The 17,207-nt window shown below is 44.4% G+C and overlaps 1 protein-coding gene across 1 annotated transcript in view; it reads right to left on the bottom strand.

Moving 5' to 3' along the window:
- hepacam2 (HEPACAM family member 2) overlaps nucleotides 1-17,207 on the bottom strand; it is a 100,463-nt gene that overhangs the window by 28,944 nt on the left and 54,312 nt on the right. The window contains exons 6-7 of the mRNA XM_067998584.1: nucleotides 8,958-8,982; nucleotides 1,062-1,099 (exon numbers count right to left, since the gene is read on the bottom strand). Coding sequence (XP_067854685.1) covers nucleotides 1,062-1,099; nucleotides 8,958-8,982 — 63 coding nt within the window. The remainder of the gene's footprint in view (nucleotides 1-1,061; nucleotides 1,100-8,957; nucleotides 8,983-17,207) is intronic.

Here is a 17,207-nt window from a genome sequence, read left to right on the forward strand (position 1 = left end):
GATGGGGATGTTCACGGAGCCTCCTCCTCCCGTTAGTTGTTTAATTGTCCACCACCATTCACGACTGGATGTGGCAGGACTGCAGAGCCTTGATCTGATCTGTTGGTTGTGGAATCGCTTAGCTCTGTCTATAGCTAATCTGTCTATATTACTATGAATTGAAAACATTTTGATCTTCCTAACATCTCTTTCTTTTTTTAAAATTGATAGCACAATCTCCAGCATGTGTTTAGAATGCAGAGATCACTAACAAGGTTGTTCCATTCAACAGAACGGAAGAGAAAAAAATTCTGAATCATTGTTCAGTTCAACTTGAAATTCAATGATTTACAAAATCTGAGAGAAAGAACTTATTTTTAATGCTATATAAACAAGTCGAGAAGAGTCCTGAAGTGCTTTCGACTGGAATTAAAGATTCTAGAATTATGTAAGTTTGTACCACAGAAGGAAGCCATTGGGCCCATTGTTTCTCTGCCAGCTCTTTGTTAAAATGAATCCTGCTGTCCTGTTCTCTCCCAACGTCCTTGTATTTTCCTGTCCTCCAAATGTTTATCTACTCTTCCCTTAAAATATTTAATGGTCTCTGCCTCAACTGTTCCTTGTAGCAAAGAATCCCAAGCTCGAACTGCTCTCTGCAAAAAATTATTTTCCTCATCTCTCTCCTCACTCTCTAATGACCCTTCATCACTGACTCCCCAACCAAAATAAATGGTCTTTTTCTAGTCACTCTATCAAAACCCTTCAGAATTTTAAAAATCACTATTAAACCTTCTCTTGTCTTTCTCTGCTCCACTGAAATTAGTCTCAGTATCTCAAGACTCTCCTCACTTTCATAATCTTGTCCTTTACTGTATGTTTCATTGTTTAATAATGGGATGTGACAACCAAGTCTGCCATAAAGATTATTTGCATCTCGAACAGGGAGGTGATGTAATCAGGTGCATGTTTGATATTAGATAATCTATTGTTAGACTTGTATGTACAGAAGTAAGATGTTCTCAGTTGCTTTCATTTATATGATCATTTCAAATTTTTAAATGTCACTTTATTCTGAGTATTACCTGACACTTGATGTGCTCGTATATAATCTGTTGGTGACCTACAACATATTAAAAACAAGTTTAATGCAGTGAATTAGGATTGGAATTGATTACATACTTTCATCAGGAGCTCATGCATCGAGCTGGTCAACATCCATTAACTCTTGCAGTGCAGTCTCCCCATGAGCAATCTAATTATGGTTAACACCTTCCTTATTAATTCTGGTTTTCTGTTGCTTTTTAAAAATCTTTTATGTAAACAATGAGTGCTGATAATATAAATAGAAGAACCAATTAGCAGGAGTTATCCCTGGCCAACTGAAGGAGCTACATAAAAGGGCAGAGAACTTTGAATTGATACGGAAACTTACCAATACTGCTTTATCCTCATTTGTACCTGTGTTTGAGAGATGTGATGGATTGTGAGAGCTGTATGTCATCAGCATACCTGTGGAAGCTGAGGAAGCGGACGGGGCCAAGGATGGATCCTTGGGGGATACCCGAGGTGACAGTATAGGGGTAGGAGGAGAACCTATTGTAAAAGAAGCTCTAACTATGATCAGATAGGTAAGACTGGAACCAAACATGGGCAGTCCATTCGAGCTGAACAATAGAGGAGAGACGTGTTCGACCTTGTTAAAGATTACAGAAAGTTTGAGAAGGGATAATGCACCGCCACAATGTCATTAAGAACTTTGCTTAGAGATGTTTCAGTGCTGTGGGAGAGATAGAAACTGGATTGGTGGAATTCAAACAGGGAGTTGCGGGAGAGATGGACATGGAGCTGGGAGGTGACAACGCATTCAACGACTTTGGAGAGGAAAGGAAGTTGGAGATGGTGGTAGTTAATCGGGGTCAAACGTGGTTTCTTCAGCGGAGGGAAGTTAATGATGGCAGTTTTGAAAGGGAGGGAGTCGGTGACTGATGACAGAGAACCACTTACAATATCAGCTAGCATGGGACCAGGAAAATAAGTGGATGATCAGGAGTTTAGTGGGAATGGGATCAAAAGAGCAGGATGAGATAAGCTTGGAGAGGGCGGGTGGGCGATAGGAGAGAAAGTAAAAAGATAGGTCACTGTTGGTGTAGGAGGGGAACTGGGAGTTGGGTTGTCTTAGGATTACAAGGGTAAGGATGAAGCAGCAAAGGATGCCGAAAGTATAGGTTAAGGGTATAGCTATGAACATGGGCGGTAGAGTTTGTATTGAGGGAAAGGTTTTGACAGGACAGAAGGTTGGTGAATTCAAAGGAGAGAGGGCAAGGGAATCAGAGGTGAAGATTGGAATCATCAAAAGCAAGGAATCACTCAACACAGAAGTAAAGGGAAGAAAGAAGTGAAGATACCTTATGGAGAAACTCAAGGTGGTGCTAAAGGTTGGGGGGGGGTGGGGGGTTGTTATAGAATGAGGATTTCAAAGGAGAGGTGAGAGAAATGCAAAAGGTGTGAGATGCCAAAATAAGATTTGATAAAAGTGCCACGCCATTGTTGTGGCAGTTTGGGTGGGATAAATACTGAAGAGAATAACCAAGTTGGGAGGTTTCAGCGCACGTGAGTCAAGGTTTAGTCAATGCCAGAATGTCAATACAATCATCCACAAAAAGGTGACAGATGGCAAGGGTCTAGTTTGCGAGTGACCATACATTTTGCAGAGATATGTGGTGAAGGCTGGTGATTGTGGATTCCCTGGCAGAGGCTGGGGTGGGGGAGGGTGGTGGGGATGGGACAATTAGATTGCTACTTATCATAGAATCATAAAATCATAGATGATACAGCACAGAAGGAGACCATTCGGCCCATTGTGCCTAGGCCGGCTCTTTGAAGGAGCTATCCAATTAGTCCCACTCCCTTGCTCTTTCCCCATAGCCCTGTAAATTTTTTTCCTTCAAGTATTTATCCAATTCCCTTTTGAAAGTTTCTATTGAAACTGCAATCACCACCCTTTCAGACAGTGCATTCCACATCTGCAACTTGCTGTGTAAAAAAAATGTCCTCATGTCACCTCTGGTCTCTGGTTCTTTTGCCAATCACCTTAAATCTGTGTCCTCTGGTTACCAACCCTCCTGCTGTGGAAACAGTTTCTCCCTATTCACTCTATCAAAACTGTTCATGATTTTGAACACCTTTATGAAATCTCTCCTTCTCCTTCTCTGTTCTAAGTCGAACAACCCCAGCTTCTCCAGTCTCTCCACATAACTGAAGTCCCTCATCCTTGGCAGCATTCGAGTAAATCTCCTCTGCACCCTCTCTAAGGCTTTGACATCCTTCCTAAAGTGTGGTGCCCAGAATTGAACACAATACTCCAGCTGAGGCCTAACCAGTGTTTTATAAAGGTTTAGCAAAACTGCCTTGTTTTTGTACTCTAAAGTCAAGGATCCCATATGCTTTTTTAACAGCCTTCTCAACTTGTCCTGTCACCTTCAAATATTTGTGAATACACACCCCCAGGTCTCTCTGTTCCTAAACCCCCTTTAAAATTGTACCATTTAGTTTATATTGCCACTCGTCATTCTTCCAACCAAAATGTATCATGTCACACTTCTCTGTGTTAAATTTCTTCTGCCATGTGTCTGTCCAGTTCATCAGTCTGTCTATGTCCTCCTGAACTCTGTTACTATCCTCCTCACTGATTACTACATTTCTGAGTTTCGTGTTATCTCCAAACTTTGAAATTATGCCATGTATACCCAAGTCCAGGTCCTTAATACATATCAAAAATAGCAGTGGTTCTAATACTGACCCCTGGGGAACACCACTATATATTTCCCTCCAGTCTGATAAACAACCGTTCACCACCACCCTCTGCTTTCTGTCCCTTAACCAATTTTGTATCCATGCTGCCACAATCCCTTTAATCCCATATTTTGCATACAAGTCTATTATGTGGTACTTTGTCAAACAACTTTTGAAAGTCCATATACACAACATCAACCGTACTAATCTCATCAACCTTCTCTGTTACTTCATTAAAGAACTCAATCATGTTAGTCAAACACGATTTGCCTTTAACAAATCCATGCTGACTTTCATTTATCAGCCCATAATTTTCCAAGTGCCAATTAATTTTGTCCTGGATTATTGTCTGTAAAAGTTTCCCCACCACCAATGTGTACTTCGAAACTACAGCACAGAGACAGGCCACTTGGCCCAACTGGTCTAGGCCGACATTTATGCTCCACACGAGCCTCCTCCTTCCCTACTTCAACTAACTCTACCAGCATACCCTTCTATTCCTTTCTCTCTCGTGCCTATCTAGTTTCTCCTTAAATGCATCTATGCTATTTGCCTCAACTACTCCTTGTGGTAGTGCATTCCACATTGTTACCACTCTTTGGGTAAAGAACTTTCTCCTGAATTCCCTATTGGATTTATTCATGATTATTTTATATTTATGACTTCTAGTTTTGGACTCCACCACAAGCGGAAACATTTTCTATACGTCTACCCTATCAAACCCTTTCATTTTTTAAAGACCACAATCAGGTCATCCCTCAGCCTCCTCTTTTCGAGAGAGAAGAGCCCCAGCCTGTTCAGCCTTTCCTGATAAGTATATCCTCTCACATCCTTATTGTGGGTTTAATGAATATTAAATAATCCCTTACTTCATATTTGTGATACCATACTTGTCATATCATACTTGTGAATATTTTTTGCACCCTATCCAATGAATCTATATGCTTTCTATAATATGGAGACGTTAGACTGGCTGGCTTGCAATTGCCGAGTTTATCCCTCGCCCCTTTTTTTGAACAGATGTGTAACATTTGCAATCCTCCAGTCATCTGGACATCTGGAGGATTGGAAGATTGTGACCACAGTCTCCGCAATTTCCACCCTTACTTCCCTCAGTGCTAACCGGACCGGGTAACTTTTCTACTTTGAGTACTGCCAATCATTTAAGTACCTCCTCTTTATCTATTTTTATCCAATTCAATATTACTATTATTTCCTCCTTTACTGCTACATTGGCAGTATCCTCTTCTCTAGTGAAGACCGATGCAAGGTATTCAGTTAGTACCTCAGCCCTCTGCCTCCACAAGAAAATCTCCTTTTTGGTCTTTAATCAATCCCACCCTTCCTTTGACTATCGTTTTACTAGTTATATGTTTATAAAAGATTTTTGGGATCCCTTTTCTATTAGCCGCTAATCTATTTGCCCCTGTTATTCCCTTTTTTAGATCTCCTCCTTACTTTCTGTACTCAGCCTGGTTCTCTACTGTATTATGAACCTTACATTTGTCATAAGCCTCCGTTATCTGTTTCATTTTAATTTCTATATCTTTAGTCATCCAGGGAGCTCTAGCTTTGGATATCCTTCTTTTCCTCCTCATGGTAATGTGTCAACTCTGTACCCGAACCAACTCCTCTTTGAACTCCTCCCATTGTTCAATTACTGTTTTGCCTCCCAATTTTTGATTCCAATCCACGAGGGCAAGATCCCTTTTTAACTCATTAGCCTTCCTCCAGTTAAGCATTTTTATGCTTGATTGTTCCTTGACCTTTTCCTTAACTATTCTAAACCTGATGATATTGTGATCACTGTTTTCTAAATGCTCTCCCACTGAAACATGCTCCACCTGCCCCACTTCATTCCCCAGAACTAAATCCAGCACTGTTTCCTTCCTCATTGGGCTAGAAACACACTAATCAAGAAAGTTCTCTTGAACACATTTCAGGAATTCCTCCCCCTCTTTGCCCTTTACTCTGTTACTGTGCCATTCTATATTAGGATATTTGAAGTCCCCCATTATCACTGCTCTATAGCTCTTGCATCTTTCTGTAATTTGCCTGCAATTTTGCTCCTCTATCTCCTTTTCACTGTTTGGTGGCCTATAGTATAGAACCAGTGGCCTAATAGATCCTCTACTGTTCCTTAATTCTAACTAAATCGATTCAGTCTTTGACCCCTCAACTACATCATCCCTTTCCATTGCTATAATAGTTTCTTTGATCAATGCTGCCGCCACCCCCCCACCCCCCCAATCCTTCCTTTCCTTTCCTTCTTTCCTGAATACCTTGTAGCCAGGTATATTAAGTTCCTAATCCTCCCCTTCTTTGAACCAGATGTCTGTTGTTGCCACTATATCACAGTCGCATGTGGCGACTTGTGCCTGCAGCTCACCAACCTTATTTACCACGCAACGTGCATTTACGCATGTGCACTTCAAACCTATCTTAGACTGCCTTGCATTTGCCCCATGTCTGATCACTTCTATTTCTGAACTATTCTTTACTCTAGTGCTACTTGCCCTTCCCAGGCCTCCGTGCACCTTGTTTCTCCTCTCATGTTTCATCCTGGTGCTCCTCCCCCTGCCAAATTAATTCATAGACAGTGAGTGGCAGGTGCCACATGGGTTTGACAGAGGATGCTAACGGAAGCACAGAGGGCAACTGTGAGCTCACTTATGGATGGGGTCAAGGCCAGGACAGCAGAAGGAGAGAAGGAAAGTGGAGTAGTAATGGATGGAGAAGGTGGGAAATAGGGAAGATAAAAGATGAGAGCAGAGCAAAGTCAGAGGAGAGCTGAAGAATAAAATAGTAGAGGTCTCGGGTCCAGAGTGGCAAGCAAAATATTTATGCAAAAAGGATACAAAAGCATATTAAAATAGAATTGGCATTTTATAACAAGGGCATTGAAAGGAGCATGACAAGATGGGATGGGATATTTTCAGTGAAGCACCCTATCTATATATCAAAACAATTGGTAAAAATATCCTGCTTAGCTTGAAATTCCATGTTTTTAGTTTTGAAATATCGGGCTCGATTTTAGGAGCGTGTTTCCGGCGGGTTCCCAGCGGGGTGGCCCCGAAAATCCCGATCTCCGGTCACGTGACCGGATCGCGACGAAATCCCGGCCACTTCCGGGTACCGCGCTGACGTGCGGGGCTGCGCGCGCAAGCCCCGCTGGTGGGAATCCCGCAGGCAATTAAAGCCAGTGGGGTTCCACTTGAGAGTACTTAACTTGCTCGTTGTGGTCAGTTAATGAGCTGAAGCAGCTGTCAAAAGACGAAGTGTGGGATTTTAGGTTCAAGGCAGTGAGTTTCCCACACTGGGGGAAACGGTCTCCCTCCAACCAGGCGTGTTGCAGCCAGCAGCCTGTGGCAGGTGACAAGGTGCGCTCCACGGGGGAGAGCCCTCACCCACGCAGGAGGCCACTGCATCACATAGGGCAACCCCTGCCCTCCACCACCCCCCGCCAAGCCAGAGGACAGACCGACACGAAACCGCAGCCCCAGTCCGAGGAACCACACACCTACCCTGCACAACCCCTCAGACCAACACCTGCCAGTTGGGTGGTGTGTGGACACCCTCGGAGGACGAAGAGCATGACCAGCACCAGCAGCCTCGCAGTCCACGCCGTCCGCCTCAGAGACGTGGATCCCCCCAACACGGTGTTGTTGCACGCCCACCTGCACAGCAGGAGGGAGGGCTACCGCAGAGAGAGACGCGTCGCAGAGGGCACTACCCTCGCCACAGGGTCCACAGACCGAGGCGCAGCTCCCCGGACCTCTCCGAGCAGCAGTGCACAGGGAGGCGCAGATTCGCTCGACATGTAGTCGTGGAGATCTGCAGCCTCTTTCATGCCGAGCTGCTCCTGGCTGGCCCCAGCACCAACTGCTTACCTGTCGCTGGCAAAGTCACCACTGCCCACCACACCTTCTCCTCCGCATCCTTCCAGGGTGCAGCCGGCTACACCGCCGATGTCTCTCAGTCGTCTGCGCGGACGAGCCCTGCAAATACACCTGCACCTACTCTGCAGTAACACGATGGGTGGCATCAGTGGTGGGTCCTCATAGTGATACCCAGGAGCGGGCATTATTGGACACAACGGACAGGATTCGCGGAGACATGGCAGTGGTGGTGTCAATATAATGTGTGCTGTTTGTTGCTCTGAAATTCAATATGGGTAACACCCATGACAAACCCTCAGACACCCTTGTGCACCCCCTTCATGCTGACGAGACGTTTGCCTTACGCTGCCTACTGCACATATGTGATGCATGCCCTGTGGCTGCAGCACAGGTGGTGGCAGGTTGAGTGAGGCTGGCCGTGAGGGAGATGCACGAGAGGGTGTGTATGGGATGGAGCCATGAGATTGTATGAGGATTGGGTTGCGTGTTAGTGGCAGGATGAGTACTGGCGAGGTGAGTAGGTGGAGGTAAGATGAGGATGGGGTGTGAGTGGGTATGAAGGGTGATGTGACAGAATAGTGTTGGCGGTGCCGAAGGAGATGTGGGGTGGGGGCAGTGTTGTGGCAGACGGAGTGTCGGGGAAAGACTACGTGTTCTCACTGTGGCGGACCTACTGCGGTCATTGCAGCGCCTCCTGCACTGTATGCAGGTGGGCCATATGTTGGTGGCGCAGGTGACCCCCTCTGCCACCTCGAGCCAGGCCTTCTTGGTGGCAGAGGCAGGCCGCTTCCTCCCGCCCGCCGGGGGGAAGATCTGTGTCCTCCCCCTCCTCCTCACCCCATCTGATGATACCTGGGGTGAGGCATCATTAAACTGGGAGCAGCCTTCCCCCTGGGCTGCTCCATGCTGCAATTTGTCCCATTGGTTGCAGCATCTGTCAGTGGAGGACTGCCCCTTTAACTGGAGAGCCTCCAGCTGACAGATCGTACTGCGCATGCGCAGCCCGACCGACGCGCAGGCCAGCGCCGTGGACCCCGGAGGAGCAGGTAATTGATTCATATTAGGGTGTTGCCTGCTACGATCGCGTGGGCAACCCACTAATTTCGCCGTCCGCGTTTTCGACGCTCCCGGAGGACCACCCGCTGGGAACCCGCAGGCCTGCTAAATTCGAGCCCATCAAGTCCAGTACAAGGTTAAAATTAACCTTATTAAATGTAACAATCTCAGAAAAATCCAAAATATACAGAAGTTAAAAGAATAGTTAAAAACATTGTCAGATAGTTTTACCTGTGGTATAGCTCCTCCTTAATAACTGTAAGAAAGAAAAGCATAAATTCAGACATATTTAATAAAGCCATACTACAAACACAAATACACTGAAAATCAAACAGTCACAAACAATAAATGGCAGATCTATACTGGAATTGCAGTGAAGGAAGCTAATGGTGATGGCGCTGTGCTAGCACAAGTATTAGTGCCAATGGTAACAAGTCAGTGTTGGCACTGGCACGTGCGATAATTGGTACAACCCAATATTCGCACTGGTGTACTGAATAATTATTAAAAAACTAAGTATATGTAAGTAATGATAACAAGCTTGTGACAAACTGCAATTAGACATACTGGTAACCACCAGTATTGGAGCAACAGTAGCAATTTTCGAACAGCCCAAGACAATTGACCTTCCCAGGCAACAGGCCCCTACTGACACTGCTGTTGGAGAGTATTGTTAACAGTCCATCAGAGCAGTTGTGGGGTACTGGCAATAGGTCCACACTAATAATGCTTTTGGGGAGTACTGTTCATAATCCTTCACTAGCACTGCTGTTGTGGAGTACTGACAACAGGCCCATATTAGGAGTCATACCACTTAAGCTGTAAAATAAAAAATTATGGACACAGAACCTAAAAACCAGGCACAAATAGTCAAAATCAGGGTGTACATTCCATGAATATTGAAATATCCTCGTATTTTCACTCTTTGCACTATTGGTAACCATTTTTGTACTGGTGCTTGTTTAGGTTGGATTCTGAGAGACAAATGTTTGTAAGCCACTCCTGCAGTGTGGTTCAAAGTCTTCCTGGAGTAGAACACGTACCTCCTGCTGTAACCACCTGCTGAACCTCAGCATCCAAAGACACCACTCCTTGGTAAGGTCGAAATTCATTCTGCGGGGACGATAAATCCAGGTGACAGGGTAACGGCAGGTAGGTACCCTCCTCCTCCTGTGATGTCTCACTTCCCTGGCATCCAGAAGAAGAGAAATCCTTTCCAGAAACCAGATATAAAGGAAATCCTAAATAGGACGTCCATTCTGAAGACAGGGACAGCAATCTCCAAACCTACCCCACTTTCCTCACCACAATTTGGAAAGCAGTACAGCCCTAGGTTTGCTGAAAATTTCACAAACTTTGAACAGTAATGATATGGAATTGCTAAACTCCAAATGCACAGAACTTGCTGACTGTGCTTTAAAATGTTGGGCCGTTCGTAACCAGACTTTGCTACCTCAACGCTCACTTTAGACAGAGGCAGCCTGCACTTCACTTGTGACCAGAAGAACCAGAGGAAAGCTGGTTGCAGGGATTTGTGGTGTCATTTGGCCCTTATTTAAATTTTACTGTAATAAGATTGCCTCTTAAAGTAGTAGTTAGACACACAAGTGAAGCGTATAGCCAGCATGGGGGCAGCACAACTTTATCTCTGCTTTTCACCCCAAAAGTAAACATACTTGAAGCAGAGGAAAATTAGCCCCCTGATGTCCTATATGTTAATGGGAAATAGTGTACCCTCAAATTAATATTTAAAGGGAGCACTCAGCAGAAAATGCAGCAGGATGCAAAATGGAAACAGTTCCAATGGGGCAGGACTTCCAGCCATTTCTTGGTTTCTTGCCATCCATTGGGTGAATTCAGAGCAAAATCTAGGCTTTGTTCTGCGACTTTAGCTGCTTTCATGTTGCTCCGGAAGGGTACTTTCACTGCTGATCCTCAACACACAGGTTTCGCGTACCTGACAGCGACCCCCAACGTAAACTTGTTGGATTGACTCAGACCCAGGCTGGGAAGACCTGGTAAAAAAGAAATTCTTCCCGTTGACCATCGCTTATCTTTCAGGATATCAACCTGTTTCTACTGACATTTTCAAACAGTTTCTTTGCTTCTCTTGAGATTTTCAAATGGTTCCTCTCATGGAATTTTCCATCTGCCAAGTGCTCTTTTCAGGAGATTTTTCCAACTGCTCCACTATTGACCAGGCTTGCTCCTTTTTATATACCAGCGAAGAGTTACCAAGAATTCATGAATTTTGAAAAATTGTGACTCAAATTCAAAAAGTAATTGTCAGTAAAATACAAGCTGAACCAATCACAAAGTCTGTAAGAATCATGAGTTACACTTCTTCTCAAGCCTGTTAGTAAGGACACCATCACCACAAACTTTGTATTATTGAATCAAGGTAACTTGGTTACAAACCTCTGGTTTAGCTGGCTATTAAATTCCCTAAGGATAATGACTGAGTTAAAGAAACAGTCACTAAATCAGAACTTAGACAAAAAAACATAATTTTTGTCACAACCTTGATATATTTTGATGGCACATATTTTAATGCTTAAGATACATACCTTCAAAATACAGTAAGATGTAAATTCTGCTCATTGAGGATAATGCAAGAAAGCAAATTAAGATTTTTTGATTTGTTTCATTCTCCAAAACCTGCAATGCCAAAACAAAGTCTTAAACTGCTCTTATATAGTTCCTCAGCCACGGGCTCTCGTGGAGTGGGTCTCATACAGCTGGCAGCCACATCAAAATAAGCCTACTGTGTTTTTTTTTGCAGACCGGCAGTTAAGAAAACCTGTTTCTTATTGGGTCCTCCTGACTACTCTTCGTCTCCCTAGTGGCAGTAAGCGTAGTCATCTTTTGTATTCACTTTGGACAGGATGCAATGGCATGACATCATCATACACATAGGCAGTTATGTTTTCCACAGGGACACTGTAATGCAACGTCACAATGTTACAACACTGCACACATGCACTGGCCAAAATATTGGGCCGGATTTTCCTGTAACAATAACGGGAAGGCTAACAGGGCTCACCATTATTTCTGTGTATCTGGTACAGCAACTTCCAGCGACTGCACATGCGCAGTCAAACGTGGAAATCCAGAGACTGCTGTACCAGATGCGACCCTCCTCGGTAAACTCCGCGAAAACTATCTCTCACCAGCTGGCTCCCCATTTAAATGAATGGAATGGCTTGAAGTTCCTGCACTGACCTGAACTAATCGAGCCAAAAAAAGGTAAGTCAAGTCATTTCAAGTCTAAGGATGTTGTTAGCGGCGTGGAAAGTCTTAATTACTGCCAAACAACCTCTCTGCCACTGAAAATAAAATTATACATGTGTGGAGTCTCAGTCCTTCAGATTTTAATTGTTGTTGGATTTTTTTTTAATTTAATTTTTATTTTTTCTTTCTGTCACTTAATTCAATATTTCTTACCCTCTCTTTATTTTGCTTTCTGTACCTGATTTGAAATTGAATTCACTATTCTAACTTACGCTTCCTGGTTCTGACTCAGCGCTGCTTATTAACATGCTTCAATCTGATTGGTTAAGGGGATACACAGCTGCTTGCCCCATTCACACAGGTCCCTGATGCCCGGGAGAGGGCACTGTGTTGGATTGAGAATCGCATGAGAACAACATGCAGTGCAAAAGCCTCTGAAAAGTCTTTTCAGGCAAGTGCAAGTTCACCATTCACAGGGAAATCCGGCCCATTATGTCCCGTCTGTGAATGCATGGAATGGAGGTATCTACAATGTGGCCAGTTTAGAGGAAGACCGGCTGCACATTACAAAGGTAAATGTGGGAGAGTGGGCTTGTTCTCCCAAGGCCCAGCTGCAATATATATTGTGCATAGGTACCAAGAACCAAAGGTGACATGAGGAAAAACTTTTTTACATAGCGAGTGGTTAGGATCCGGAATACACTGCCCGAGGGGGTGGTGGTGGCAGATTCAATCATGGCTTTCAAAAGGGATCTGAATAAGTACTTGAAAGGAAAAGATTTGCAGGGCTACGGGGAAAGGGCGGGGGAGTGGTACTTGCTGGATTGCTCTTGCATAGAGCTGGTGCGGACTTGATGGGCCGAATGGCCTCCTCCCATGCTGTAAAATGGCAAGTGACCAGCAAGTCAGGGTCACGCTTGCGGACTGAGTGGAGGTGTTCAGCAAAGCGATCACCCAGTCTGCGTTTGGTCTCCCCAATGTAGAGGAGACTGCATGGTGAGCAGCGAATACAGTATATTAAATTGAAAGAAGTACAAGTAAATCACTGTTTCACCTGGAAGGAGTGTTTGGGGCCCTGGCCCTTTTAATTCCCCTTCCCACTCCTACTCTGACCTCTCTGACCTCGGCCTCTTACACTGTTCCACTGAAGCTCAATGTAAGCTCGAGGAACAGCGCCTCATCTTTCGTTTAGGCACTTTACAACCTTCCGGACTCAACACTGATTTCAATAACTTCAGATCATAACCACTGCTCCCATTTTTTCGGTCAGCTAGTGCTGGTAATGGTTCTGCTGCTGCCATTTACAGCAACTCCTGATCAATCTTTTGTTTCTTAACCTGACCCATTACAGCCTTCCTTACCTTGTACCATCATCCCTTTTGTCATTTAATCACTCGTGTCCTCTACACTATCACAGACCTTCCCTTTGTTCTTTCCTCCCCTCCCACCCCTCTTTCCCTGGCTCTGTACTTGCTCAAAAACTTTAACTCTTTTAACATCTTCCAGTCCTGACGGAAGGTCTTCGACCTGAAATGTTAACTCTGTTTCTTTCTCCACAGATCTTGCCTGACTTGCTGAGCTACTCCAGCATTTTCTGTTTTTATTTAAAGAAATGAACCTGGCAAGTTTACCTTGGGGTTACTGCTAGCTGTGCGAGACCTGCATTTTGGGAACCAGTGGCACTGGCATTCGTCTCACACAATATAAAAGCAGCTTTAGGAACTATAATTTTAGGCCTGGATGGCATATAAACTTTGGAAGTGCCACTCTGAAGTTGCAAACGTGGGACAGGATTGAAATTCAGCTGTACATAAGAACATTACAATTAAAACAGAACAGTGCAGAGTTAAGGCATTAATATCTGGGAGGGTTTTACATTTTTGATTCATTACATGATTCAAGGAATCAGGCTGTACTTCAAATATGAACACTTACAAGACACTTTGTTGGTTCAGTCACTGCTTGTTGATTTAATTATTTCTTCTTAATTCACTCACTGCTTCCATGGTTGGTGCAATATACACTGACATGCCTAGGTACAGATAATTGCTTAGATTTTATACATGGCTGTGTTCTAGGAGTCTGTAGCCTGGAAATTGCTGCTGCTGCTACATTAATCAGGCCTTAATTGGTTTACTGAAAGTTTCTGGATGAATTTACTTCTGTTCATTAACCCTTGGTATTGTTAGTTTCAGTAGTTGGAGTAAATCATGCCCTAAGATATTTTCATAACAGACTAACCAATGGAGCAACAAAACTGCATTAAGGAGGTATTTAAACCTCTGAACTTGTGCAGGAGAGAGCAGGTGAATTCAGAAAAATTGCTATACAATGTAGGTAGGCAGGCAGGGTTCACAAGAGCCCTTCTAATGTGCTCGAATTGGAAGCACAGATACAAGATGTAAGGGCCAGAAGTGCAGTTTAATATGAGCTGATGGGCACTGTCCCCAAAAGTGTCTTATGCAACAGACTTGAGAGGAAATAACAGTAAATACAGTTTCTAAAACCCAGTGGACCTGGAGAGATGAGAGGAAGAACATGGCTGACCTCAAAAAAACTGTTAAGAAGTACAGTTTGTTATGATAAGTACCTGTTCCAAATAGATGTGCAACACAGTGTTCCCTCATAACCTGCAAGTCATTTTGTACCAACCCATCATATTCATTAATAGAATATTCTATGCAGCACTGACACAAAAGAATGCTTATTATGCATGGACATATATGCAGTATGACAGAAATATAGTGAGCAACTGCATAAATCAAAGTAATCCAAAAATCTTGAGTCTTCACAAGGAATCCAATTCAACCAAGCTGTATGATGCATGCTTATTTAATGTCAGAGAGCTTACAGAGATAGGGAGGGGTGAGACTTAAAGGGATGAGAATTTTAAATTTGAGGCATTGGGGGACCAAGTGCTAGTGTTGGTCACCAAAAACAGGGGTGATGATGTGAGATAGGATACGGGCAGCAGAGTTTTGGATGAGTTAAAGTTTATGGAGTGGACAATGGAGTCTGGTCAGTAGAGCATTGGAATAATTGAGACTGGAGGTGACAAAAGCATAGATGAGGATTTCAGCGGCAGATGGAGCAAGACTGAAGTGGAGGCAGAGGATGTTATGGAAATGAAAGCAGGTAGTCTTTGTGATGGAGAGGATATGAAGCCGGAAGCTCAGCTTGGAGTTGAATAGGATGTCAAGGTTTCAAACACTGGTATTGCCTGAGTCAGTAGCTGGGGAAGGGGATGGAGTCGGTGGCATAGGTTTGGTGTTTGTAGGGGGCCAAAGCCAATGGCTTCAGTCTGCCCAATGTTTAGCTGGAGGAAATAGTGATTCATCCGAGACTGGATGTTGGAGAAGTAGTCTGACAGCACAGCGGCAGTGGAAGGGTTGACAGAGATGATGGAGATGTAAAGCTGGGTGTCGTCAGTGTATGAGAGCTGCTTGAAAAGTGGCCTTGACCTGCCTGATGCAGTGCTGGTGGTCACATACTGCACATTCATGGAGTATAACCCCTTGCAGTTCATGTGAGCTATTGCATTTTGGATAGCGGCCTGGATGACTACAGGGATGCTTGTACGCTTGTAAAGCCAACAGCCCAGTTGAATTAGGCAGCCCTGTCATGCTGCTGTTATTGATAATGGGAAAGGAGATGAGAATTCTGTCCATTGTGAATAAAGCATCAGCCCACTATTTGATGCAGCTATGGACAGCAAATTGGCTAATACTGCTCATGTTGCCTGTGCAGGTCTAGAAGGAGCTGAAGGCATACATATTGAAGGTCACAGTCATCTTGACAGGCACTGGCAGATGTCACCCCTATGTGTGAGGTTGTCTGAAGGTTTCCTGAAGCAAATGGCACTCTAATCTCAATAAATGCCTCCGTGCTAAACCTCTGCCTCTGAGGCAGTGCTCTTCAGTCATTTCCAAGTTCTGTACCTAGGTCTGCAAATGCAATGAGTGTGTAGTGATGAGTCTGAACAGCAAGCCTCAGGCACCATCTGACATCTCTACTCCTGTTCATCCCCTTCCATTAAATCAAGTGCCAGGTGAGCACTCAAAACAATCCCCATTGCAATGAACTTTCCGTCAGCAGAATCTTAATGAAACAGCAACTCCCTTCAGAATCCTGACAGACAAGAACCCTGCACAGCTGCAATGCCCATTTCAAATGTTTGATGCATGAAGGCTAAAATTTGCTGTACTTCTTCCTTAATGAGTAATTATGCTGGAAACAAGCCTAATGCTGCCTTAAGTACAGAAGTACACAACATCCTCATTTACAATTTACACCAGCAGCAATTTCTGAGTACACATCTAAGATAACTGTAGCTGCTTCATCATAGCAATTCACCCTGCTGTAGAAAACACAACTAACAGTCCCATGCTAACAGTGATATTTGGGAGTACTATTAACAATCTCTCACTAGCAATCGTGTTAGGGGGTACTGGTAACATTCTTATATTGACAGTGGTTTTGTGCTCTGTTGAAAGTCTGGTATCAGAGTAATTGAACTGTGTTTGAACACCAGGAATGTGTATAGTTATATTGGTCTTTGTCACCCCCAGGCTTGATTAGTCTCTGGTTAGTTTGGCTAGATTGGGAGCTCTCATGCCTTTGAATCAGATGTGGAGATGCCGTTGATGGACGCTGTTCTCTTGAAAGCTAGGTAATTTGCTGCGAACGATGGTCTGTTTGAGGTTGGGTGGCTGTTTAAAGGCGAGTAGTGGAGGTGTGGGGATGGCCATAGCGAGGTGTTTGTCCTCATTGATGACATGTTGAAGGCTGCGGAGAACATGGCGTAGTTTCTCCGCTCCGGGGAAGTACTGGACGACAAAGGGTACTCTGTTGGTTGCGTCCCGTGTTAGTCTCCTGAGGAGGTCTATGCGATTTTTTGCTGTGGCCCGTCGGAACTGTCGATCAAGAGAACAGCGTCCACGACGCCACACAACCCTGCCACGGTAACCTCTGCAAGACATGCCAGATCATCGACACAGATACCACCATCACACGAGAGGACACCACCCACCAGGTGCATGGTTCATACTCCTGTGACTCGGCCAACGTTGTCTACCTCATACGTTGCAGGAAAGGATGCCCCAGAGCATGGTACATTGGCGAGACCATGCAGACGCTGCGACAACGGATGAACGGACACCGCGCAACAATCGCCAAACAGGAGGGTTCCCTCCCAGTCGGGGAACACTTCAGCAGTCATGGACATTCATCCACCGACCTTCGGGTAAGCGT

The sequence above is a fragment of the Heptranchias perlo genome, chromosome 2 (genome assembly GCF_035084215.1).
Source record: "Heptranchias perlo isolate sHepPer1 chromosome 2, sHepPer1.hap1, whole genome shotgun sequence".
Taxonomy (NCBI): domain Eukaryota; kingdom Metazoa; phylum Chordata; class Chondrichthyes; order Hexanchiformes; family Hexanchidae; genus Heptranchias; species Heptranchias perlo.